This window comes from Knufia obscura (assembly GCF_036327395.1).
Source record: "Knufia obscura strain CCFEE 5817 isolate CBS 148926 chromosome Unknown scaffold_2, whole genome shotgun sequence".
Lineage (NCBI taxonomy): Eukaryota > Fungi > Ascomycota > Eurotiomycetes > Chaetothyriales > Trichomeriaceae > Knufia > Knufia obscura.
This window is the reverse complement of record NW_027042688.1, coordinates 743,749-767,164: the sequence shown is the minus strand read 5'-3', so window position 1 is coordinate 767,164 and position 23,416 is coordinate 743,749. Positions and strand designations below refer to the sequence as shown.

At 51.8% G+C, this 23,416-nt stretch overlaps 9 protein-coding genes and 1 non-coding gene across 10 annotated transcripts; 5 read left to right on the top strand and 5 right to left on the bottom strand.

Annotated features, from left to right (window-relative positions):
• Positions 1-112: 112 nt before the first annotated feature.
• On the top strand, positions 113-1,732 carry PMZ80_002144 (uncharacterized protein; the record flags this gene model as incomplete). The annotated part of the gene is made up of 1 exon (XM_064870578.1): positions 113-1,732. The coding sequence occupies one exon, from the start codon at positions 113-115 to the stop codon at positions 1,730-1,732; it is 1,620 nt and encodes a 539-aa protein (XP_064733031.1).
• Positions 1,733-4,420: 2,688 nt separating this feature from the next.
• On the bottom strand, positions 4,421-5,721 carry PMZ80_002143 (uncharacterized protein; the record flags this gene model as incomplete). Its single annotated transcript, XM_064870577.1, has 4 exons — positions 4,421-5,101; positions 5,158-5,533; positions 5,585-5,600; positions 5,664-5,721. The coding sequence occupies 4 exons, from the start codon at positions 5,719-5,721 to the stop codon at positions 4,421-4,423; spliced, it is 1,131 nt and encodes a 376-aa protein (XP_064733030.1).
• A 598-nt stretch (positions 5,722-6,319) lies between these two features.
• Positions 6,320-7,875, bottom strand: PMZ80_002142 (uncharacterized protein; the record flags this gene model as incomplete). The annotated part of the gene is made up of 2 exons (XM_064870576.1): positions 6,320-7,692; positions 7,740-7,875. The coding sequence occupies 2 exons, from the start codon at positions 7,873-7,875 to the stop codon at positions 6,320-6,322; spliced, it is 1,509 nt and encodes a 502-aa protein (XP_064733029.1).
• A 995-nt stretch (positions 7,876-8,870) lies between these two features.
• Positions 8,871-9,713, top strand: PMZ80_002141 (uncharacterized protein; the record flags this gene model as incomplete). The annotated part of the gene is made up of 1 exon (XM_064870575.1): positions 8,871-9,713. One exon carries the CDS (start codon positions 8,871-8,873, stop codon positions 9,711-9,713), a length of 843 nt encoding a protein of 280 aa, XP_064733028.1.
• A 1,154-nt stretch (positions 9,714-10,867) lies between these two features.
• Positions 10,868-12,901, bottom strand: PMZ80_002140 (uncharacterized protein; the record flags this gene model as incomplete). Its single annotated transcript, XM_064870574.1, has 1 exon — positions 10,868-12,901. One exon carries the CDS (start codon positions 12,899-12,901, stop codon positions 10,868-10,870), a length of 2,034 nt encoding a protein of 677 aa, XP_064733027.1.
• Positions 12,902-13,412: 511 nt separating this feature from the next.
• PMZ80_002139 lies at positions 13,413-13,500 on the top strand. Its single transcript has one exon. It is a non-coding gene; the product is annotated as a tRNA-Lys (tRNA).
• A 483-nt stretch (positions 13,501-13,983) lies between these two features.
• On the top strand, positions 13,984-15,870 carry TRM44 (tRNA(Ser) Um(44) 2'-O-methyltransferase; the record flags this gene model as incomplete). Its single annotated transcript, XM_064870573.1, has 1 exon — positions 13,984-15,870. One exon carries the CDS (start codon positions 13,984-13,986, stop codon positions 15,868-15,870), a length of 1,887 nt encoding a protein of 628 aa, XP_064733026.1.
• Positions 15,871-16,348: 478 nt separating this feature from the next.
• Positions 16,349-18,604, bottom strand: COG3 (Golgi transport complex subunit 3; the record flags this gene model as incomplete). The annotated part of the gene is made up of 1 exon (XM_064870572.1): positions 16,349-18,604. One exon carries the CDS (start codon positions 18,602-18,604, stop codon positions 16,349-16,351), a length of 2,256 nt encoding a protein of 751 aa, XP_064733025.1.
• A 359-nt stretch (positions 18,605-18,963) lies between these two features.
• PMZ80_002136 (uncharacterized protein) lies at positions 18,964-20,748 on the top strand (the record flags this gene model as incomplete). The annotated part of the gene is made up of 1 exon (XM_064870571.1): positions 18,964-20,748. One exon carries the CDS (start codon positions 18,964-18,966, stop codon positions 20,746-20,748), a length of 1,785 nt encoding a protein of 594 aa, XP_064733024.1.
• A 1,467-nt stretch (positions 20,749-22,215) lies between these two features.
• ASF1 (Histone chaperone asf1) lies at positions 22,216-23,156 on the bottom strand (the record flags this gene model as incomplete). The annotated part of the gene is made up of 3 exons (XM_064870570.1): positions 22,216-22,600; positions 22,652-23,000; positions 23,048-23,156. The coding sequence occupies 3 exons, from the start codon at positions 23,154-23,156 to the stop codon at positions 22,216-22,218; spliced, it is 843 nt and encodes a 280-aa protein (XP_064733023.1).
• Positions 23,157-23,416: the final 260 nt, after the last annotated feature.

Here is a 23,416-nt window from a genome sequence, read left to right as displayed (position 1 = left end):
AGACGCTGGACGTCCAAGCACCTCGATCAGGTATTGCTGTTGCTCTAGGCATATATATCAACACAAATGATGCAAGTTTGTGCTTCACGACCTCTCTACGACAAGCACGACAATGGCTGATTTCGAAACCTCAGGTTCTACATCTTCATCTACATCTTCACCTCAGCCAACGGGAAGCAAACGCAAGAAGAGGTTCTCACCGAAAGTTCGAACGGGTTGCGACAATTGCAAGAAGCGCAGAGTAAAGTGTGACGAGCGCAAGCCAGAATGCCTCAAGTGCCTCAAAACCGGCATGCAGTGCTCTGGTTACACGATCGTGGAACCCAGGGGTATCCAACCAGCCACAGTTCCATCGTCTGCTCAGAGTCAGTTCGGTATCATCGACGCTCGGTCTCTCAAGCAAGACAGCGAGTTTCCCTTCACCAGACCCATCAAGGCCCAAGGGCTCCGCATGCTCACAAAGTCCTATTCGTCTCTACGCAATATCCGGCCCTCGGACTCCCCGTATCAGACCCCAGAAGACAAAGCAGCATTCGGTTTCTGGCTCTCGTGGACCGCGCCTATGCTCAACGGCTACGGACCTAACGGTGATCTCTGGTGTATGCTAGTCCCTCGATTTACCTTTTATTCCGCCCCAATTCGCCGTCTCCTCCTCGCAGCCGTAACAGTGGACGAGCAATGGCTCAATGCCGTACAACGCAGACGCTCGGACTGTGCGCAACAAGCACTGACCCACTACACATCTGCTCTTAAGGACATCATGGACGGCAAAACTTCCAAAGTCGAGAGCTTGATCGCGGGTCTAATGGCATGGACCATCGAATCCATGCTCTTCGACTACCGCTCCGGCGCAATCCACCTGAAAGGCGCCCGTCGACTCCTACACGAACTCGAAACCGAAACACTTCAAAACGGCAATGTCGGCACCTACGACCTAGTCCACAAGAACCTTCGTGAAACACTCGGTGTCTGCGAGGGCTACAACGCCATCATGCTTTACTCGAAACCCCTCTTCATGGACGTCAAGAATAACCCCTTCCTAGCCGAAGACGCCTGCTATCTCTCCGTTCGCGCTATTCGCGGCCATCTCAGCCGGCGCCTGACACAGTATCGCAAGGGCGTCGATGATAAGCAGGACTTTCTCCGCTTCCTGACACTGTGGGAGAGCGCAGATCGCGCTTATCGATACATTGGATCCGAGGCACAAGTTCTCAAGGAAGCAAACCATCTGTTATTCAACATTGCTGCTGCGTTGCTGCCGCAGGATGAAGTGGCTGGGTTCAGTCAGGAGATCAATAGCGGCACCATTGACTATGTGCTGATGCGCGTTCGCGCCGCACTGGACGAGCGCTACCGACTAAGCAGGGGCGAGCAGGAGATCTTGGATGAATCACTTGCGGTTGTGTTGATGCATCTCTTCGAACTATTTCCTGATAACGAAAGGTGGAAGAAGCACCAACAGTCGTTGGCAATCCTCGCAAAGACCTACCCTCAAGTCTTTGCGGAGACGAAAATTCCGAATTTATTTGCGAATGAGACGGAGACTGGGAAGGAGGTGTCGATTGGGCCAGGGGGTATAAATGTGCCGTTTGGTACGCGGTGCTCGGTCAACGGGACGGAAAAATCGCACTTGGGTGATTCGAGATTCGAGATTTCTAATCGCTGTGAGTCCTCTACCAGCGCCACTAAGGCGACGATGCAACGCTTGGTCGGATCCTGGTTATTTAATTAAGTCGAAAGCATAGATTGTGTCGAAGGTCAGGCGAGAAGTAGCATTTCGACTGACTAAAGGACTAGAAGTCGACCAAATACGTGAACGATTTCTCCATTCAGAGGACCTGGACTATACGAAATCTACATGAGAGTAAAAGCGATGTATATGACTCGGCCAAATGCAAGCAACCTCTGCATGCGTCGCAACCGCGACGTCACGTTCCAACGATTGGCTACGCAGCTCTGCCTCAACTCGCAAGCTACGAGGCTTCGTCGCCCTACAGTAAAGCTCTGATGCAGCACTGGCCCTTCAGCCCGTCATCGACGTATTCCATCCTATCCGATCACAGAATTCACACGTTGTCCGCCTCCTCTACATTCATGTACACCTACTACAACCACTTCCACTGGATCGCCACGCTCGATATACGCCCTTGCACTTGGACAAAGTCCGAACTGGGCTTGATCGTTATGCGTGTCATTAAGGGGTATTGACATAACTACCGCATCTTTCTTCCAATCAGTCAACACTATCTACCGGAATTAAAACAGACGGAAACGAGGCATGAAAAAGCCAGACCGGTGGCTCCGGCCTGCCAAATGTTGATTCTCCTGTCAACTGTCGCCGCGCATCGAGACTATGCTGAGGATCAGGAGCAACAAGCAGCTAAGAAGAGGGCCTGCCACCGGTGGAGCTGACAGACGACCCACACCATTGAATCTAGAGGCGACGTCTGGGACTGGCAATTCGTCGACCATGGACCTTGCAGGGGCGTATTCGCAGCTCCCAAGTCTGAGATTCGCGGGAGATTTTACCATCGGCATGAAAGATAAGGGTGTCGTCAGCGACGAATGCGAGTGACTAAGTGCAGCAGCTCATTGTCAAATCGATCATGAACAACCGACTTGTGGTCACGTCTTGCTCAGACCTGCCGACGCCACCACCACCACTGTCTGAGTGCGCACACACGTGACCACGTCGTCGCTAAATGAGCTTTGCCCGTTTGCACTGGGTATACCACGAGCAAATCGGACAGACAGCTTGTATCATGGAAATGAACGAACTGATTGATTCACTACTACCCCCATCGCACGGCAGAACTGCTACTTCGAATATCCCGTACGCACTCGTCCTTTGCATGGAGGACTTGCTCGGAGTGATCGAATCTGATCGAGAACCACGACACCGAGCAAGCGACACATCGCAGCACTCACCCAGCGCCGGCCAACTGAAACGGGCGAAGACCATCCACCAGCACAGCTCAAGATTCTTCAGAGGTAACCGCATGGACAGGAACGACAAGGACTTACGGAATGCGGGTGGTTGATCGATCTCCCAGTAGGGGCGATCGTGTGGTGCTATAGTACAGCAGGAGCAGAGATAGCTTTGCTCTCTCGGAACTACTCTTGGCCTGTCTGTGTCTATCAGTGTCTTCCGTCTGTCGATTACTCAGTCTGCCATGTCATGTCATGTACGTATGACAGAAGGGCACTTGTTCAACATCAGCAAGCAATTCTTACCCACTCACCCATCGTACCAAACTTATTCATTTGTTCACCACACAGCTAGCTCCCACCACCCTGACTTCTACTCCTCCGCTAAGTTCCATCCACTGTACAGGATCCGACACACCTTGCCCCACATCGCCGCGTTCATCTTATGTCATCTTGTTCAGCCCAATCCATCTCAAGCCTATCCTGCCCTGAGCACCAACACACAGCAACCCCAGCAACGGAAAGCTTTGCTCTGCCGCGCGATGCGGCCAACTATACCCTCCTACCTACACATCTATCCGTTCATCCAATCAAGTATCGATGCACTCAATCATTCAGAACATCTGCAAGCCATCCAAGACAATACCATGTACCCACCAAGCACCTTGAAACAGTTGGTCGGTCACTCAGCTCAGAGCACCAACGCCAACGCCAGGCGTCAACCACGATCGGCGTCTACGGTAGCAGTTGTCGACACAGTGAACCCAAATACAGAGGATTCCGACGCAGGTCTGTATACATGTGTCATTCTACACGACAGATTCAACGCGCTTATGCTAGTAAACGCGAGGACGGAAGGTGCCAGCCAGACGGTATGTCCTGACCATCGAATTGGACAGTCTAGACGGACAGCATGGATATACAGCATGGATAGACAGAGAGAAAGGGCGGTAACGTGAAAGTGTCAGCGGTCATCCCCCACTCCGCGCAGTGTCCATTACTCACTCAAACACAGACATGAGAGCCAATCGTGAGCATGCGAATCAAGATGTTCAATGCAATTTAGAGATGGAGGAACCGTCAGTAGATAGAGATTTGACGATCGTACTTCTCATGCTTCCGAGTCTGGAACGCCTTGCGCTCCTATACTCGAATGAGGTTAAGCTCCAGCTCTGTCCGGTCTAGGCTACTGTCTCCGTACGTATCAGGTAATATTCTTGTCATGAACGTTCGTCCTTATGTGGTCAATGACATGGTAAGGATGGGTTTCATTCCGTTCAAAGAAACCCAGGCAAGACCTAGAGGTGTATGCTTCAAGAAGTATGAATTCGAGCTCAATTATTTCATGTCATAATCCAGGCTGTCTGTCCATAATATAATGCTCGTCCAACCGTCACAGAATGCTGTCTCGCTACGCAAGTAATATAATACATCCCAAAACCATCCGTCGCTCATACAAATCGAATATTCCTACAACACCCACCCTCCCCTCTCACGAAACCCTATAAGCATCAAGCACAACCTCATTCGCCCTCCGACTCCCACTCCCCAACCAAATCCCCGTACTCAAAAACCCATACCTCTCATCCCCCGTCTCAAGCTCAATCGTAACCCGATACTTATAAGAGCTGGCCGGCACAGTATCCGCCTCCTCCGGCTCATTATGCACCTTCTCCATCACATCCCTCGGCCCCGTAAGCCATCCCCTCCCCCTCACAATAATCATCGCCGGCGGATCATCATTCGTCTGTATCAAAAACTGACTACTACTACTCGTTGTAAAGTCCTTATGTGTCGTCTGCGTATCTTGTCCGCCGGGAATAACTATCCCCTTCCCCCATCTCCCAGCCCACTGTCCCCCAATAAACGATATCCAGTTCCGGGTGCCGCCGTTGGAGCCCGCGCTGTTGCCGACGTTGACCTTGGGGTTGAGCTTTATGCTCATGCGGAAGTCGAGGTCGAGGGTGGGGGTGGGGAGGGAGAGACTGCGGGCTATGTCGCCTTCGTCGAAGCGGTGGAGGAGGTTGTTGGCGGGGATTGAGTCTTTCATTACGTTTAGGTAGGTGGGGCATTCAAGGAGGTGTTGGCGTTGGCGGGAGGTGTTTTTGGCGCGGATCTGGTTGCAGTAGATGCATTGGACGGAGAGGCATTTGTCGGCTTCGTTGGCGCGGAACTAGAATGGGTGTTAGTATGTGGTTTGGGTGAGGGAGGAGACGGGGGTTAGTTTACCTCTACGAATGCGCTGTGGACGTCTTCTAGTGGAGGGGCGGGTATGTTTGTTCCTGGGGTCTGTTTGGGTGTCGATTTTGGTTTGGGCATTCCTCCCAGCGGGGGCCGCGGTTGGGGAGTTGCGGAAGTCCCATTGGTGTTGACTGGAGGTAGAGATGGTCTGTTGGATAGCGGCGTACCGTTCAGGACGGCTGTAGCTCCATTGAGGGCACTTGCTGCGCCCTCGAGAGAGAAGGCAGGGCCATATCCAGAGACATCGCCTGCGTCTGACGATGAGGGTGGACGTTGTGCACTGGTGGGCTGCGAGGGGCTCTGTTGTGCTTGAGAGGAAGGATGATTGCGAAGTCCGGGACACTTAAGGAGATGTTCCTTCTGCCTCGATGTATTTTTGGCTCGTGTCTCATGACAGTATATACATTGAACAGACAAGCACTTGTCATCGGCTGTGGAGAAGTGGTATTAGCTCTGCTTTCAGTATGATACGGACAATACGGTACTGGACTTACGTGATGCTCGATACTCAACGTACGCGCTGTGCACGTCTTGGTCGGTGGTTCTCCCCATCATGTAACGTGGTTGTTAGTGTTGCACAGGACGTAAAGAGCAGAAGACGCGTCGAAGAGACAGTACAAGTATAACTCGTAAAGTGATTCAAGTCAAGTGAAAGAGCGACCTGAGGCGGGCTTCGAAGCAAGTGTACCTAATTTGGGCAGGCGCCCCTCCGACGTATCGTACTTGCCGCCTATGAGTTGCTTGATCTCCAGCAAAGCGATACAAGTGGCTGGTATCACATATCGTGATTCTACTCGCTTACCAGGTTAGGCTTTCAAAAGACAGGCCTGAATTGTCAGACACGCTTGTATCTCGAAGAACGGCGATGATCTCGGCACTTTTGAGTCGATTTTCGTCCTATCCACGTAAAGATGCCTGCATCAGGCGAGTTCGTTGGTAGACTGCAGGTGATGGCCTGAACGCCTTGAGCAGGATATACCCTCGTCAAGCAAGGATGATGCTGCACAGTGGTATTGCTTACCAAATTCGATAGCAAGAACAATATCCACTGCCACCTTAACACGGACCAAGGTCGCTAACCGTACAGACCCAGGACACCTACAAATAAGCAGTTTCCGCACGATGAATGGGTATCATTTCTGCTAACAGCTCAAACAGTCTCGATATATCGTTTGACCTCCCAATCTGTGACAGCCTCATCCCACAATCGCAATTCATGCTCTCTTGTGCCACCAAAGTGCTCGACAAAGTCATCCCCGAATATCTCACGAGCCACACTATCCTTGGCCATGAACTTCGTTGTCGCCTCCCTCAAGCTCTTCGGTAGCCGCTCACCCTTGTCTTCCTTGCTGCCGACCTCTTGCCCCTTACCTAGTGGTGGTAGCTTGAGCTCCAACTTCTTCTCTACACCACGCCAGCCCAATGCCACAATTGTCGCAAGCACGAGCGAAGGGTTGGCGTCAGCGCCACATGTCCTGATCTCGAACCTCGTTGCCTTCGCCGAAGCTGTTGGTGGCGCAATTAGTCTGATCGATGCTGCCCTGTGCTCAAGACCCCATGATACCGTTACCGGTGCCCAGAAGTTCTCGACCAGCCGTTTGTATGAATTAACGGTAGGTGCAATGATCGGCATGACATCCGAGAAGCCATCCAATAATCCAGCCAGAAATTGTCGACCCATGTCGCTAAGATATTCGAGGTCTTTGAACGGTGGATTTGGATCCTTCTCTCCTCTGTAGAACAGGTTCTTCCCTGATTTATCGACAATGGAGCAATGCATATGCCCGCTGTTTCCTGGTAGCCCTTCTTTCGGCTTAGCCATGAAGCACGGTGTAATGCCGTATTTTGTGCCGATCGACTTTACCACGTACTTAAACAAACTGCTTCGATCTGCCATTTCGTTGACCTGTCCGAACTCCAGTGCGGCCTCGAAGACACCTGGTCCAGACTCTGTATGCCAACCCTCAATGTTGCATCTGAACTGCTCACACGCCTCAAAAATCTTGTAGAACCAATCTTGATTATGTACAGGATCTGTCAGAGAGTAGCCGAACATGCCTTGCGTGAGATGCGGTAGGGTATGTGTCGCATTCTGTAGCAGATATGGCATGGTTGTAGCTGACGTCTGCCCTTCACCCTGTAACGTCGGATCTCTGGGCGCTCTGAAGGTATAGAACTCGTACTCTGCTCCTGCCATCGCATCATACCCTGCTTTGTGCAGCTTCCCAACAGCAGTCCTCAACAAACTTCTCGGACAGGCACATACCGGCTCGTGGGTATCTGGATCGAGGAATTGGACGAGGAAGAAAGGCACGTTGTTTTCCCAAGGTATTCTCCTATAGCTGCTGAGATCGATCTTCGCTATCAGATCTCTGTATCCATTTTCTGCATTGCTGATCTTAAGCTCGCGGAAATAGGTCATGTCGTGCATATCCCAGCCAAAGATGACCGAGCAGAAACCGAAGCCATCTTTGACAACGGAGAAGAACTTCTTTTTCGAGATGAGCTTGCCGCGTAGGATGCCTAGCTAAGTCAGAGGGCTGAATGTGCCATAGCTGCATCGAGCTCACCATCGACATCCAATCCAGCGAGCTTGACCTTGGTATCGTTAGCTAGCGCAGTCTCAACGTTCTCCAATGTCAGATTCTGCGGCTCAATGTCTTTCTTCTCCTCATGTTGATTCCCCGAAGCCAGTATATTCTGCATGCTTGTGAGTCCGGCCGAGAATACTGCAACGGGAGGTAATTCGAGGAGAAAACAACAGCTCAGTTAAAAAAGGCAACAGGTCACACCAGTCAACGTCTTGACATGCAGCTAGAGTAGCGTTATCGACAGACGCTTATCGACAAGGTCGACAAGGCCTGGAGCTCCCTTGCCCCGCTAACACCACGTTGCCGCAGTCGGTACCTGTGCCTGAAAATCCATCCTTCTGGTGTACGTAGCCCAGCTTTCGGAATCAGGTATTGGGTTCAGACTTGCGAGGACTTGTAAGATACGATTGGAAAGAGAACCGGAAGCTGGGTCTAGGCATAACCAGATGGTGGATTAGTGCTGTGGGAGGACTATTTAGTTGCATGATGTGACTGCCTCGGAAAGATGATCTGACGTATGGGCACGGCAAGAAGGGGAGCACAGCATATGTATTTATGTCAGCCTCGAGCAGGGAGCATTTCTCGAAACTTCAGTCTTTCCTGCTCATCAGCATGTACCCTTCTCAGTTCCATTGCAAAGAAAGCTTTTAGTCATTGTTGAACATGATTGAAGCAACCAAAATTCTTCTTAGTCATCGGGAGGCGCAAAATCGGCCTTTGCATCATTATCAACGTGCAGTGATCCACGATAAGCATCCCGTGATGATGATTTCCGAAATTCCCTGGGTCGTTCTTGCCAGACATACTCTGACGAGAGCGGTGATTGCCACAAGCCTCAATTGATCTTTAAATCAAGATTGCTGACTTCACTGACAACTAGTTCTTCAACAGAACGGACTCACATTGATCTCAGCTAACAAGTAGATCTGGTCAAAGCGCCTTTCGCCGCGAACGGATCTTGACTCACCGCCGTTATCGGTCTTCACTACAGTCACAACCCTTCTGTAAGACAGCACGAAACCAAGTCACTCCAGGACCACTAGGTCAAACATCCTTTCGTGAGACAGCCAAAACCAGAGTATTCAAGGACAACCAGCTCACACCGCCAACATGGTCAACCGCCTCGCCAACAAAGTCGCCGCCATCACCGGCGCTGCCGGCGGCATCGGCCTCGAAACCACCATCCTCTTCGTCCGCGAGAACGCTAGCGTCCTCATGCTCGACATCAGTGAGCCAGCCCTCGAAAAAGCACTCTCAAAAGTCTACGAGCTCTGCCCAGAAGCCAAAACTTCCAAACAATTCATCAAGACCATGAAGTGCGACGTCTCAAAGGAAGCCGACATCAAAAACTGCATCGAGAGCCTCGACTTAGCAGGCGGAATCGACATCATGTTCAACAATGCCGGCATCATGCACTCCGAGGACGACGACGCAATCTCCACATCCGAGAAGATCTGGGATCTGACTCAAGCTATCAACGTCAAGGGTGTCTGGTTCGGATGCAAGCACGCTGTACTTTCCATGAGACGGCACAAGAAGACCAAGGGCAGTATCATCAACACTGCTTCTATGGTCGCATTGGTGGGCGCTGCAACTCCTCAACTCGCTTACACAGCTAGCAAGGGTGCTGTATTGGCACTGACACGAGAACTTGCCATGGTTCACGCACGTGAGAACATCAGATTCAACTCTCTTTGTCCTGGTCCGCTCAACACACCCATGCTGCAGGACTGGCTTGGAGATGATGTGCAGAAGCGATATAGGCGAGAGGTACACTTCCCCATGGGTCGATTCGGCGAGGCTATCGAGCAGGCAAATGCTGTGGTGTTCCTGGCTAGCGACGAGAGCTCCTTCGTCAATGCGGCTGACTTCGTGGTCGATGGTGGTATGACGAAGGCATATGTTACTGCTGAGGGACCCGCGACTGCTGCGCCAAAGAACAATGTGGTCTAGATACAGGGCACTGGGTACATGCAGCATTTGAGCGAATTAGTAGCAGGTTGAGCGAAGGTCGGGCAATCTTCAAGATACAAGCAAGCAAGCGATTGATCATGAAAGGCATGTGATAGACATGAATAGAGATACGAAGTATTTCCATCTACCTCAGTAGCCACTATGCGCGTGCTTCACGAAGGACATTCTGTCTTCACCAGACCGAACTATCACAACCTTGCACTCGTGATCCACGGGGCACTTAGGAGACCTGTACTGTAGCATGCCGACGTTCTGCATCTCCGTCCTGTCCGTCCATCTGACTTAGGTCGAGATACTAGTACGCCACATCCCGCGACGACCCATTCAGACCGTCCTGCAGACATCATCTGTCAGCTTCGATCTCCCACCCGTCACTTCCTCACCCTTCAGTCTAACGCATGACCTAATACCACAAGCGGTGCGCTACCCTCGTTCCCCCTCACAATCTCAGTCAGGCCTTCCCTCAGAGAAGAACGTAAAGAATCTGTGCTGTGGGTGAGATGAGGGCCACAGTAACTGGAAGACAATTCATCACGGCCGATAGACAAGATAAAGTGTCCAAGACCATATAACTCGTGCTACAGATCGTCTAGGATCACGATCCGCAAGCTGCTATGTAAGCTGCCGCATCTTCATTCATCAGCTGGCGCCTCTATCTTTATGTAGCCTTTCGTGTAGATCGTGTGTTTGGTGCGGCATAGAGCCGGTCACTTTCTATCCTGAAACATAGCCTTGCCTTGTAAATTATCTCCGGTTCCTGGAGTTTCCGTTCTCGGTGTATGAGCAATTCACGGTCTCCGGTCGTGGGCTTTTGCAGGTTTCTCTTCTGTCCTCGCTGTAGGCCGTCTCGTTCTTTTGCCAGAGGCGTAGTCGAACGTATCGAAGACATTGTTTGACGCGGATCTTGACCTTTGTCGAGATAGATCTCCATCGTCAGACGTTGGACATTAGCTTGAACATGGTTGGTGTCAATGCCCGTCGCTGTTTGTGTCCGAAAATGCGCATAATTATTCTATGTTGGCGTATTCGCCGGCACATCTGGGGTACTCGATTAATGAACATCGAGTCTGCGATTTGCCTGATGTAATTACAGTGCAACAACGTCCTTCAACGAAGACGCCCGTTGCCACCATTCAGCCTGCTGCATCTTGACCTACTGTTACACCTTCACCGTCGGTCCGCTCCTTCTTATCATGCTTCAGCCCAAGTAATCCATGAATGTGTTGCCAACCCCTGTCAGAAAGACCGCCCGGCAGCCGAGGTTTGCCCTGCACTACCTTCCTCAGCTGGTCCCTAGGAGCTTTGGCAGCATCAAACAGACAGTCGCGCCCGCCGAGGTAACGCCATAACTGCCAGAGCTCGTGTGCGAGCGGACGACTGCCTGGAGAGACTGATTTGATGACGATGACATGGTTGAGATTGGCCGGGTTCACGTCGGCTATGTGTATGTGTTGCTGGTGACGATGAAGAATTCTGCTAAGAATAGTATCGAAATTGGGACCTAGCAGTGCTGGTAGATTGAAGAGGGGTAGACGGTAGGTCCCTTCAAGTGTGATCATGGGCGGGATGTACTTGCTATGCTCGAGTTCGGATTGGCTCATATCAACAGCATCCGAGGAGAAAGTAGAGGATGTATTCAAGTAGGGTAGAGCGGTAAGAGCCGTTTCGGGCGTGCCGAGGTGGAGAGCGATACTGCCTGGTACCCAGACACGAGGGTCGTCCTTGTCAGGCTTAGATATACCCTGCTGTGTCTCTTCTTGTCTATACTGCCTATCGGCTGGCTCTTGCTCGATTTCTGATGGTTGAACGGCGATAGGCGGACGTGGATCGTTTTGGTTCCCTTGCCGCTCTGCTGTACCTGTTAAAGCATGTGCTGATTCTATGTCCCCCATATCGTTCCAGAACTCCCTGGTAATGGCTTCCTTCCGCGCAGGATCGTTGGTAGGTAGCACAAGGCCTAGATCTGACCATTCAAACGTGTAAAACAACTTCCGCTGTTTATCAACCAATTGATCCTGCTTTCGAAATATATCGTCAAACGCTAACAAGACCCTCTGGCGCATTATATTCGAGGTTCTTCCGACGAGGTCCGGCTGCCACTGAAGCTTTGACGTGTCGAAAGGCTGTTCCGGTCTCCCAAACACATCGTCGTTAGTCTCGCCTTGCTTTTCTCGCAGATTCCAATATTCCTTCGAAGCGGTCTGGTAGGCTCTTATTTTCTGCGCTCTCTCTAGCCACCGCCCAGGGAAGAGTCGTTTAACTATGTTTCCTTTCTTCGATCGTGTAGTCTGGGCTCTTATGAACGTGTCTGTGAGCTCTTCCAACATTACACGATATGGCAGAATGCGAATCTTCTCTCCTGGGGTGATGCTTTTGCGCCCTCTCTTTAGCTCTCGGTCAAAAGCTTCCAGATCTGCAAGCTCAGCCGGGGTCATATAGGTTTCCTTGTCCACGGGATTGACCACAGGGCTGAGATCCAATAATAATGCAGCTGGAAGTCGGGTTCTGGATGCTGCATCGAGGCGCATGGATCCAGCTAGCATTGCAGCCCACGGATTGTTCGCCAACTTCTCCCTTTCAGCGGCCGTCGGCTGACGTTTGCGCGTAACCCTGCGCGCACGCTTTTCGACCGGCGACAACGGCAAGTCTATCCAGTTGTCAGGCTGCGGTTGCGCTGCAGCATTATCTTCGCTTTTTTTCGACCGCAGCTGAGACCTCTCCTTCAATTGTGTTGACATCTCATCCAGCGACTGCGCCAGAGACCGTAAGTCGCGCGGCCCTCGAGACCTGCCTGCGGTGGAAACCCTCCCTTCGTGAGACCCATTGGGTTTGCTGATGAGGCGGATGAGGCGTTTTTGAGCTATTACTTTTCGCGCCAGGTTGTGCTGTGGCTTCGAAGCTGTCTGTCCATAGCTGCCCTCCTCAGGTTCTACATGTGCAGGTTCTTCTTTACCCTCAGGGACTCCTTGAGCTCCATTGGATCTTGCAGACGAGGCATGATAATGTCGTTCCGAGCTGGGTTGCCGGCGCCGGGGCTCGTGAAGTGTCTTCGGGTGTAGAAATGGCAGATGTGTCCCTGACACACTCTGAGCATCCTCGAGCAGCCGTCGAAAGGTGACATACCTCCATGCTGAGTATGACTGGCAACTTGCTGCTTTTTCGAGCATGTCGCAGATACTCAAAGATGCCGACTGGTCGCAGACGCGATACCAGACGTGCTCCCGAGAACAAAATTGGAGAAGCCTCTTTCCGGAGCACGTGTTTCAGCTTAAGGGGTTGTCTCCTTTAAATCTGCTTTGAGATTCGTGCCATGATATTTGTCACTGTCTACCACCCGCAACGTCCCTGCTATCTACTCGGCAGTCTTGCTGTAGGGAAGATGCTTGTTTCCCGCAGACTATAGAAGGTTCGCATGATTGGGACTTGTTCATCTACCTTCGAGCCCCACGGAGTGCTTCAAAAGGATCGCGAAACTGCTACGAAAATCTGCTGGACCCGGTTTTATGCTGCCTGATGATGACTTCTATTTTCTCCAAGGGCACAATCAGCAGTGAGCAAAGACCGACCGATGATTCATGTCCGTCAAGCCGTGGTCATTCCGATATTCATATTTTTTACTGCCAAAATCTTGGCCCATAAAGGGCACACAGACCGCCACGAGTTCACAAGAGCTCTGCTGCCCGCGTGGCACAATTGGTCAGCGCGTGAGACTTTTAGAGCAATTCTAGGCATCTCAAGGTTGAGAGTTCGAGCCTCTCCGCGGGCGAAGTTGTTTTTGAATGTTTTTTTGATCCTTTACCTAGAAGGTCTGAGTGCTTTTCAGTGGTAGGTTACCGTCCTCCAGAGAATAATCTGCGCTAGTTTAAGCTTCTGTCTATCTCGTGCCAGGCACAATCAGGTACGAACCGTGACTTGACAAGAAATTACCAGGACAGCAAGAGGACCACGGGAGCCATGCTCGGTCTGGTTCTGAAGTCTATGTTGAGTGATAACTTACACGAGAACATAGACAGGAATGGTGCGAGGTCCGGTGATATGAGGCTTAAGAGCTCTTTCACATGAGCCTCGAGCTGACGATTTGTTACAACTTTGATATCGAGTCTCCCGCCCACTCACCAGGTCTATGCGAGTTGATTCATGCTCCCTCCGTCATAAGCAGTGCACCTTGGTCCATATACCGCTTTATCTGCGAGGGATTATTTTTCGAAACAGGCGGTAGACATCTTACAGCACCGCAGCGATTACGAAGATGTCCGAGACAGAGAACGTTCTTACACCCTCTCACTCATTAACCGCTTCAGATGGCGCACCATGGCAAATTGCGTGCTCACAAAGCGAGGTCAAGGCGCCTTTGACTCAATTCCTTGAAGTCTCCAACCTGCTCCTCGAACAAGTTCAGCTGAACTCTACGCACCTCTTTCGAGCTGATATCCTGCGAGATACTTCAGGCAAGCTCGAGACGTTGGCGGAAAAGGAGGCAAGAAGTCAGTGTATCTCGCGCAATGTCAAGTCAGATGCGCCTGCCGGTGTCGTCGACGACGTTGCTACTGCCGAACAAGCCGTTCCACCTCAATTCGAGGGCTTCGACCTTCACAGAACCATTGTGCGACGCCTCATCCCACGAAAACCTCAACTCGACAAGCCACTTGAGCAATCATGTTTCATCTATTACAGCAACACATCAGAAACCAGCAGCACTCAGAAAGACGCACTAGTCGTCTACATCCCCCACTGCACCTCCTCAGACGCCATGCCATGGTACCACCCCAAAGTCCGTGGCCTAGCCTATCTCTACAGCAGTATCACTCCTCCCTCGAGCACCATCACCGCAACCCTCTCAATACACTACCTCCCCTTCCCAGACACACCCATTCCCCTCCCCGACCGCCTAACCCGAACATTCCAATCCCTCCTCAAAACCATAATCCGTCTCCTCAAACTCCCCTCGAAAAGCCACCAACACCCCACCCCACCCCACCTCAACGGCGCCAATACCACCAGCACTCCAAGCGACATATCAACCCACCCCCTAACCCCCTCCACCCTAAAAGACACAATCCTCCCCCAACACACCGTCCAAAACACCTACACCCTTCTCAAACAACGCTACGCCGCCTCCCTAATCTCCCACTGGATCGAGAAGACTGAGCCCAGCAAGCACGTCTTCGAGGATCTGAGTATCGCGGCGTTCCTAATTGAGTTGTGGGGCGGGATGTACGGTTCTAAAGTCAGGTTCAATGAGATTGCGGGCTTCGTCGATATAGCATGTGGGAATGGTGTGCTCGTTTACATCCTGCGAAAGGAGGGCTGGAGGGGCTGGGGGTTTGATGCGCGGAGACGGAGGACGTGGGATGTGCTTTTTGGGGAGGAGATGGAGGGGTGTTTACAGGAGAGGGTGTGTGTCCCAAGGCCGTTTTTGGATGCTATTGGGGTTGGAGAGGTTGATGGGGTGGATGTACACGATGGGGTCTTCGAACGGGGGACGTTCATCGTCTCGAATCATGCGGATGAATTGACGTGTTGGACGCCGATTTTGGCTGCGTTGTCGGGTGGGGAGGGGTCGTTGCCGTTTTTGGCGATTCCATGTTGTAGTCATGGGCTTGATGGGGGGAGGAAGCGGTATACGTTGAAGGAGGTTGCAGAGTCGGTAAGAGATACAAGTGCTCGCACGAGTAGTGCCGGCGAGGACGGTGTAGAAGAGGAAGAAGCGCAATCTGCAACGGGCGACCTCAAGGCTATGCGTGCCGCGAAACAGAAAGCGAGCGTCCATGGTGATGATAAGTCGATGTATGCGTGTTTGACGAGAATGACTGCGGCGTTGGCGCAGGAGTTGGGTATTGATGTTGAGCTTACGTTGATGCGGATACCGAGTACGAGGAATATTGGCGTTGTTGGAAATAGGAGGAGGGTTATGGAGTTTGAGAATGGGGAGCATGAACTGAAGAATGGTGTGAATTGGCTGGCGCTGGAGGATCATGCTGGCGAGGTGGAGCAGAAGATACGGGATTTACTTGTGCGGGAGTGTGTTAGTACGGGTGGTGTAGAAGCTTCAGCACGAACCTGGATTGAAAAGGCCAAGAAGCTTCAGGGAGGACAGGGGAGGGGGAAGGTCAATTTGAAAGCACATGTTGGCTGAGAATATTTCATTGACTGCTCACGCCTTGTGCATTTCACCAAACCATTCTCGTATCCCTTGGTCGACGACCTCGCGGCATGCTCGAAGCTGCCTATAACGCCAGATGGCAATCGAGGAACACGTCGGTTTCATTATCGCGTTGCACACCGTCTCCGGTTTCGCTGAAGGGGGACCCAAGACCTTCCGACGCCTGCTATTAGGCTTGCGGTCACAGTTCACCGGCGACCATGCAATGACACGATGGCTTGGGTGTGGCAGGAGTGCATCTCTTCAGGAAAGAGCTGGAAATCCGAGAGAAAGAGCCCGAGGAACAAGATAGAGCGTACGCAGCAAGCGAGACAACGACAGTCTTGTAGATGCCGCTCACAGAAACGGAATTGAGGGTTAGTGGGAAGCCTGAATCTTGGTAGGCTACAGCTGAGGTCAACGTCCTCAGTACAAGGATGACATTAAAACAGGAAGTCGAAGCAATTTATTGTCAAGAACTTCCACTTCTACTCAAACTCCTCGTATCAGGACTAGCATCCTCATCATGACTCTGCGGCAGCAGAACATTAAACACACTCTCGCTCCACTCAGCAAAGGTGTCAGCATCCCACACATCATCAGCTGCACCCTTACCTTTTCTCGAAATCTTCGCTTTACCAGTCGCTGTCCCATTTGGCTTTCCCTTCCCACCAGCAGTAGCCTTACCTGCATATTCCTCAAAGAATGCTTCATAAGCCTGTACAACCTGATCTTCGACGGCCGCCACCAGCGTCTCTCGTGTGCGTAGATCATCAAGATACTGTTCCAGTTTGGCACGCAGGATGGGAACCTCCTTCTGTACCTTCTCCCGCACAGCTGCAGTTGCATCCTCAGCTTTTGCACCGGATCTCAGGTCCGACGCCATCGTCTTCGCGAAACCAGCAGTAAAGTCATTGATGACTGTACGTAGCTGCCCATCAAGCTCGACTTTAGCATCAAGCATGTTCTCAACCACGCGTGGTATCAGGCCACCACTGCTGAACAGATGTACCCACGACCGCGGGTTGAATAGACCGCCTCGATCGCGAAGCTCGTAGAATGTGCTCGTCATGCCGGAGAAATCGAACTGGACGTCTGGACTGACATACTCGATGTCGAAGGCCACAATTTGGGATTTCAGAAGGAGTAGGTGGCGAAGCAGGAATAGTTGTGCGTCGACTGGCGACGACTTCGCCGATATTTGGTTCGATGCGTTGACCAGAGAATGCGTGGTAGAGTGCACGATTTGATGTGCCAAGTCGTCGAAGACGGAGGAGTTGACGAGGCGATATATCCGTGAGAGGAGGTGAATCGCTCTTGGTAGTGTTGGATAGCATAGATCGAGAGTGCGGTTGCGAGACCATGGGTTGGGTGCGCCTTCGTCGCCTGAATCATCCTCAGTCGCTGCTGCTATATTTGAGGTCTTGCGACCAGATAAGGGGGCTGCTGATTTCGGAGTTGGCGCTTCTGAGACTCGGCGTGGGTAGTCCAAGTCTTCGGGTGAGGGTTTGTAGTACTCGATCTCGTCTCTGAGAAGAGCCAACGTTCTGAAGACCAGGCGTGTTTGTGCGTCCTCTACTGCTGGTTGTATGAGACTAGCAAAATCAAGCTGGGTCGGGTCGGGGGCCTCGTCTTCATCGTCTGAGCTCAGATACCGTGTCTGCAATAGTGTGACCAAGGAGCATAACTTGGACAGCTTTGTTTCGTGAATGATTCTTGGCCGCAACTGGTCAAACAGGGGTTCACACAGGGTCTCGAGTAAGTCGTAGACACCACGCTGGCCATGAAACCACTCTTCCCACAGCTCAAACTCATCCAAGCATACCCCACGGACATATGTAATGCTCGACCTCGCAAACGCGACAAGATCTTTCGAGGTCGGGGTTGTGGCGATCTCTGACACTTTCTGTTGGACAATGGGCAGCACGAGCCGAATCCTGCATGCCGCAAACGCTTGATGCAGCTCGTTCATGAGACTCTGATACTCGCCTTCTGTTCCAGGCTCTGCATCTGCGGGAGGCACGGCTCGTTTCTGAACCTCCAGACCTAGGTCCTTCATTAGGGGCGCATCCACACGAAACTTTGCGTACAGAAGGGAGGAGAGCAGCGTGTCGTTGACGCTCGTCTGCTTGTCTGATATCCTCTTTCCAACCTCATCTGTCACGTCTCTCGCACCAGCCATGAAAGTGTTCCGTACCAAGGTCAGTGCTCTGGTCAGGAGCTGCTTGTACCTCGATCTGTACAATTCAGCCTCTCTCTGCTTCGGATGTGTCTGCATATAGTCTATGCATTCGTCCAGCGTAAGAAGCATATCCCGGAAATCCTGTGTTCTCACAAAATTGCCTGCTCCTGGAGCATTCATCCGCCTGGTAATGCGCTCGAGGGGTTCATAGTACTTGAGGTTTTCTGCAAGATCTGTAGCCAACTTGTCATTCTGACTCTGCTCCTCCAAGATGCTTGCGGACTTGGCTTGGAAGGCACTTGTTTGTTGGTCAACGGATCGAAATGCTTTCGAGATATCTGCCAACTGGTCTAGGGTCGCAGTTGTAGAAGCGAGTAGCTGGTCGAGGTGCGATTTGGCTGCGTCCAGCTCATCCAGGTACCGCTGATACTCATTGAGACTTGCCTCGAGAATCTCATCTTCGTTCAATTGTAACAGGTCTAATTCATTCTCAATGTCGGGTATTTGTGCATAGTCGTGCTCATCTTCGTGGCCTGGAGGGGCCATGCTGGACGGCGTCCACTGGGGGCACAGTGCGCATATTATACGGTAGTCCCAACCGAGCCGCACACACAGTAACCACAATGTGGTCGCGACTGCTTCGTGGTCGAAATACTATTGCATGTGCAACTCCCGCATGTGCCGTGGGCGGAAGATCTGCAAGCCTGTGGATTTGGATCAGAGCGCCGAACGCGACAGGAGAATGACCTCACCACTCAGATTCTAGGGCTTCGAACGGGCTATTACTGTTTCTCTATATGCTTGAAAGTGGCTGTCTAGTCCTTGGGTATCTATCATGACTTCTATGCTACGGCTCAAGCAAGAATTGTAGTCATTCAGACAAAACTAAGTGACAAGCAGCAAGAATGGCATCGCGCAACGCTTGTTCGACTGCTGCTCGGTCCGTCACACGAGCAGCTCGACCAACGACGAATCCGACTTCTCGTCTGCAACTCCAAGCACATACTCGACCTTACCATCAAGGAAGGAGCCAGTCGCAGACACACCAAGCATGGACTAAGCCATCGGCTGCAATCTTAGCCGCCGCTGCATCCGTCGCCTTGATCTACACTGCGAGCAATACGGATGCCCAAGCAGAGGCGGCAAAGGAAGAGGGACTTCCCAAACCCACCCTGGAAAAGCGCAAGAAGAAGAAAGGCGCCTCGAAAGAAGAGAACCGAGATCTGATCAGTTCACAACATTTACAGGTGAAAAGGAGCTGGGAGAATCCAGGAGTCTATGCTTGGGGCTCGAATACTGGCAAGGTGGCTGCCCCAGATTCGAATGACGCTTTCATCAGAACTCCGCGAAGAATACCGTGGTTCGACGATGTACTGCTCAGGGACATAAAGCTTGACAGGCAGTTTGGGGCCGCGGTGCTCGAGAATGGAGATCTGGTGCAATGGGGCAAAGGCTATTCAGAAGAGACGACAGAGCCAACGGTCACACTGAAAGGCAAGAACCTGCAGCAGATCTCTATATCGAAGGATCGCATCATCGGTTTGTCAAACAGTGGAACCGTCTACTCAATTCCTGCCTCCAAAACAGAACAAGAGAATGGAGTCAAGCCATCGGAAAGCTCGTGGATACCAGGCTGGAGCAGCACTTCGAACATTAGCTACAGGACAATGAACCCCAAAGGCTTGGAGTCGAGGGAAAAGATCTCGCAGATCAGCAGCGGCCTTGAGCATGTTCTGCTGCTTACGAACACTGGTCGTCTTTTCTCCGCAGCCTCAGGGTCTGAGGACTTCCCATCAAGAGGTCAGCTCGGTGTCCCTGGACTGACCTGGACGACACGTCCACCAGGCGCTTTCGACCAATGCCACGAAATCTCTACCCTGAAAGGTTTCGAGATGAAGAAGATCGCCTCCGGTGACCACCACTCATTGGCCCTCGACAAGGAAGGCCGCGTCTTCTCCTTCGGCGACAACTCTTCTGGTCAGCTAGGGTTCGACTTCAGCTCCGAAGCACCATACATAGATACGCCGTCTCTCCTCCCAATCTCAAAACTATACCAAGGCACAAGTCAGGCGCCCAAGGTCACCTCCATCGCCGCAGGTGGACTCAACAGCTTCTTCACGATCGACGCAATACGTGTCATGGGCCCAGGCGAAGATCCTTCCGAAGTTCGTACTCTAGGCCGCATAACAGCAGACACCTGGTCCTGCGGCCAGGGCATCAAAGGGGCGCTAGGAAACGGCAGATGGACGCATATTCAAGGCACGCCTACCAAGATACCCAGCCTAAGCGGCCTCTTCGAATTCGATGAGAAGGCAAACACCGTGGTACCCATCCGTCTTTCATCAATATCAGCCGGCAGCACCCACGCCTCCGCAGTAATGAGCAACATCACCTTCCTCGACACAAACGAGAAGTCCAGCGATGACACCACGAACTACGGCGCAGATGTAGTCTGGTGGGGCGGAAACGAGTACTTCCAGCTTGGAACAGGGAAACGGAACAATGTAGCCACACCACTATATCTCAGGCCGCTTGACATGGCAGCAGAGATCGAAGCAGGCAGGAAAGAAGAGCACAGATTTCATATCACGCCGAGACATAATGTGAAAATTAAAGATGGACGCAAGGTTACCATGGAGCAAAGGATCGAATGTGGCAGGAATGTCACCGCTGTATATTCGGGGGTATGAAGGTATTGACTGAATTCTTCTAGTTGTTTTTCTAGGTTTCTTACCGGTTGCGGTTGAGCACACTTTCCAATGTATAGATCGGTACTGGGGTCACCTGCCTGCCGAATCGTTTTCTGCTTCTCGGCTCAACTGCGCATGCACCCGCGGACGCAATGGACACTAAACACATCACATACAGCATAACCTCTCGACACAATTCATACAACAGAGATACAGATACTCTAATTCCCAAAACAGTACTACACGAGGCTCCTCGGCAAGACTTCCAGTCAAATAGCACAGTTAATCAACTCGGTCTTGGAATTCTCGCTGACCCTCCAGCACGGAACACGACAAGTACCATGGCTTCTAAGACAGTACCACCAGAAGCTGCTCAGCGAGAACCCCAAACAACTAGCACGATGGCAATTCATCACCTCGATCTCGAACCCAACAAACCCCCACCACCATCACAAAACTCCTGGTTCTGGTCTCCCCTCACCCACTATAACCACCTCGGCACCATCGAACTATCATGCAACCCCCAAGACCTCATCATCAACACCATATTCTTCACCATCGCCATCCTTCTCATCTTGATGCCGCTCATGCTTTCCAACAACACCTCCCGGCTCTGCGACGACACCTACCTCTTGAACCTTGTCACACATCTACCCAACGCTGGCGGCGGGTTCATGATAATCGGGATGCATCGACTCGGACCGGTCGATGGTCGTCTGAATGTTAAGACTTGGGCGTCGGTGGTTGTGATTGGGGTTGTGTTACTGTTTGGGGGCTGGATTGGGGATTTGGAGGGGTGGTGTAAATAATGAATGGTGCGAAGGCGGCAGGAAGAGGAGCGTCGTAGCTATTTGAATCTTGGGTGTGCCCGGGGATACGAATCCAGGTCTACGTCAATTGGGCCGTGGCTGGAATGAATGGCATTTATTAGAAGGTATCATATAGATGTGACACGGCATGAGACTCGGCAACCACACCTAGGATGCATGTGGTTTACAGATTGCATTTGCCATGTCTTTGGTCGAGCGCTGCCTCAGAGTTCGGACGGCTTCGTTTCTCCATGTTGTGTTTCGAGTCTTGGTTTTCGTTTTGAATGGGACTTCCACCAGGCTGTCAGTAAGGACCTGAGGTCAGAACGTTGCAGTGGCGGTGAGCATCAAGCACGAAAGCGGGCCGAGGGACGCTATTAGAACTTGGAAAATTGCAAATTGGAAGAACGTGCCGAAGGTTAGCGGTCTGTTGGGTGCAATGGTGTGTATATCATTGCAAGGTCTTCTATATGCCATGCGCTGCATAGGCTATGCTTGCTGATATCTCATGAGCAGGTCTCGCCCAGGATGTAAACAGTGTATCCAATCATGCAGTGCTAGTAAGGACATTTGACCTCTGTTGCAATCCAGTTCTCCTCCATCATGTAAGCGATTATCGTAATTCATCTTCATACGCCGTGACTCCATGCTCAGAGCTCTAATGAGCCATGACCTCCTGCTTAGCGGGCACAGCATGGCTGCCATTCGTGTCTGCAGCGGTCTTGTCATCTCCATCACCCATTTCGACATCTTCGTCGCCCTCACCGCCTTCCTCTTCTTCGTCTTCATCTTCGGAGTCGCTGCTTTCAGCTTCTAGGTCCTCACTGCCTGTCTCGCTGACTGCGTCGTCGTCTTTGTCGTCTGTGCCTGCCATTGCTTGGTCACCTGCCTCTTCTGGCTTGGCTTCTTCCTCTGCGAGCTCCTTCTCGAGTGCTGCTTGCATCTCTGCTTCTTCTGCGCCGTAGTTCTGACCATCGTCATCAAGGGTATCGGCTTCGGGCTGCTCAGGTGGGTATTCGGCCGGTGCTGTTTCATCAGAGTCCCTATTCGTGTGTTAGACTGCTGCGTGTTCTGTCGTCTGAGTGAAAACTTACCACTTGATTGCGAAACGTGTTACCCTGGGCTTCTCAGCCAGGATGTTTCTCTTGATGCGCTCGACGACTGGTTTGGCAGGTGGCTCATTTTGCATTTCTTCGTTGTCATATTCGTTGTTCACGTAGTATCCGACTCTGACGAACTCGCGGCCATCATATGAGCAGGTGAGCAGGATGACAGTAACACCTAGAAGTTCTGAGGATGGAAGTCTCGATAGGTTGGGTGGGTCGGCCTCGAAGACGAATTTGTTGATGCCCATTGGAACTGGGCCCACGAGCAGCGAGTCAAGTTCCTGGTCATGTTCTGAGGACGTTGCTGACCCGACGTATGTGAGTTTCCATTCAAGGTCTAACGTATCGTTAGCAAGGCCAGCTGTTGATGGGGACGCTGCATACCCTTCTGCAGATGATCTAGACATTCGAAGGTGATCTCGAAGGAGTAGGTGTCGGTGAACTTGGCTGGATTGTTCTGGATCTTCACCCCAAGCAAGGAGACGACCGACATGATGAATGCTTGATGTGTATATGCAACTCAGTGCTGTGGAACGTGGAGGGTGGATTGAGACTTGGATGCGTTGCAGGTCCGATGCGAGTGGAAGTGGTATGACCGACAATGATGTAGAAGACTTGTTAGAAGGGGTGAAGGTTTGTGAGCTGTAGCAAGCAGACAGGATAACGATTGTCACTTTTTGTTGCAGCAAGGCAGGCGCGTCCCTAGCAACCAGCCTGGACGTGCCTGACGCGACCGCGTAAATTGGTGGTGGG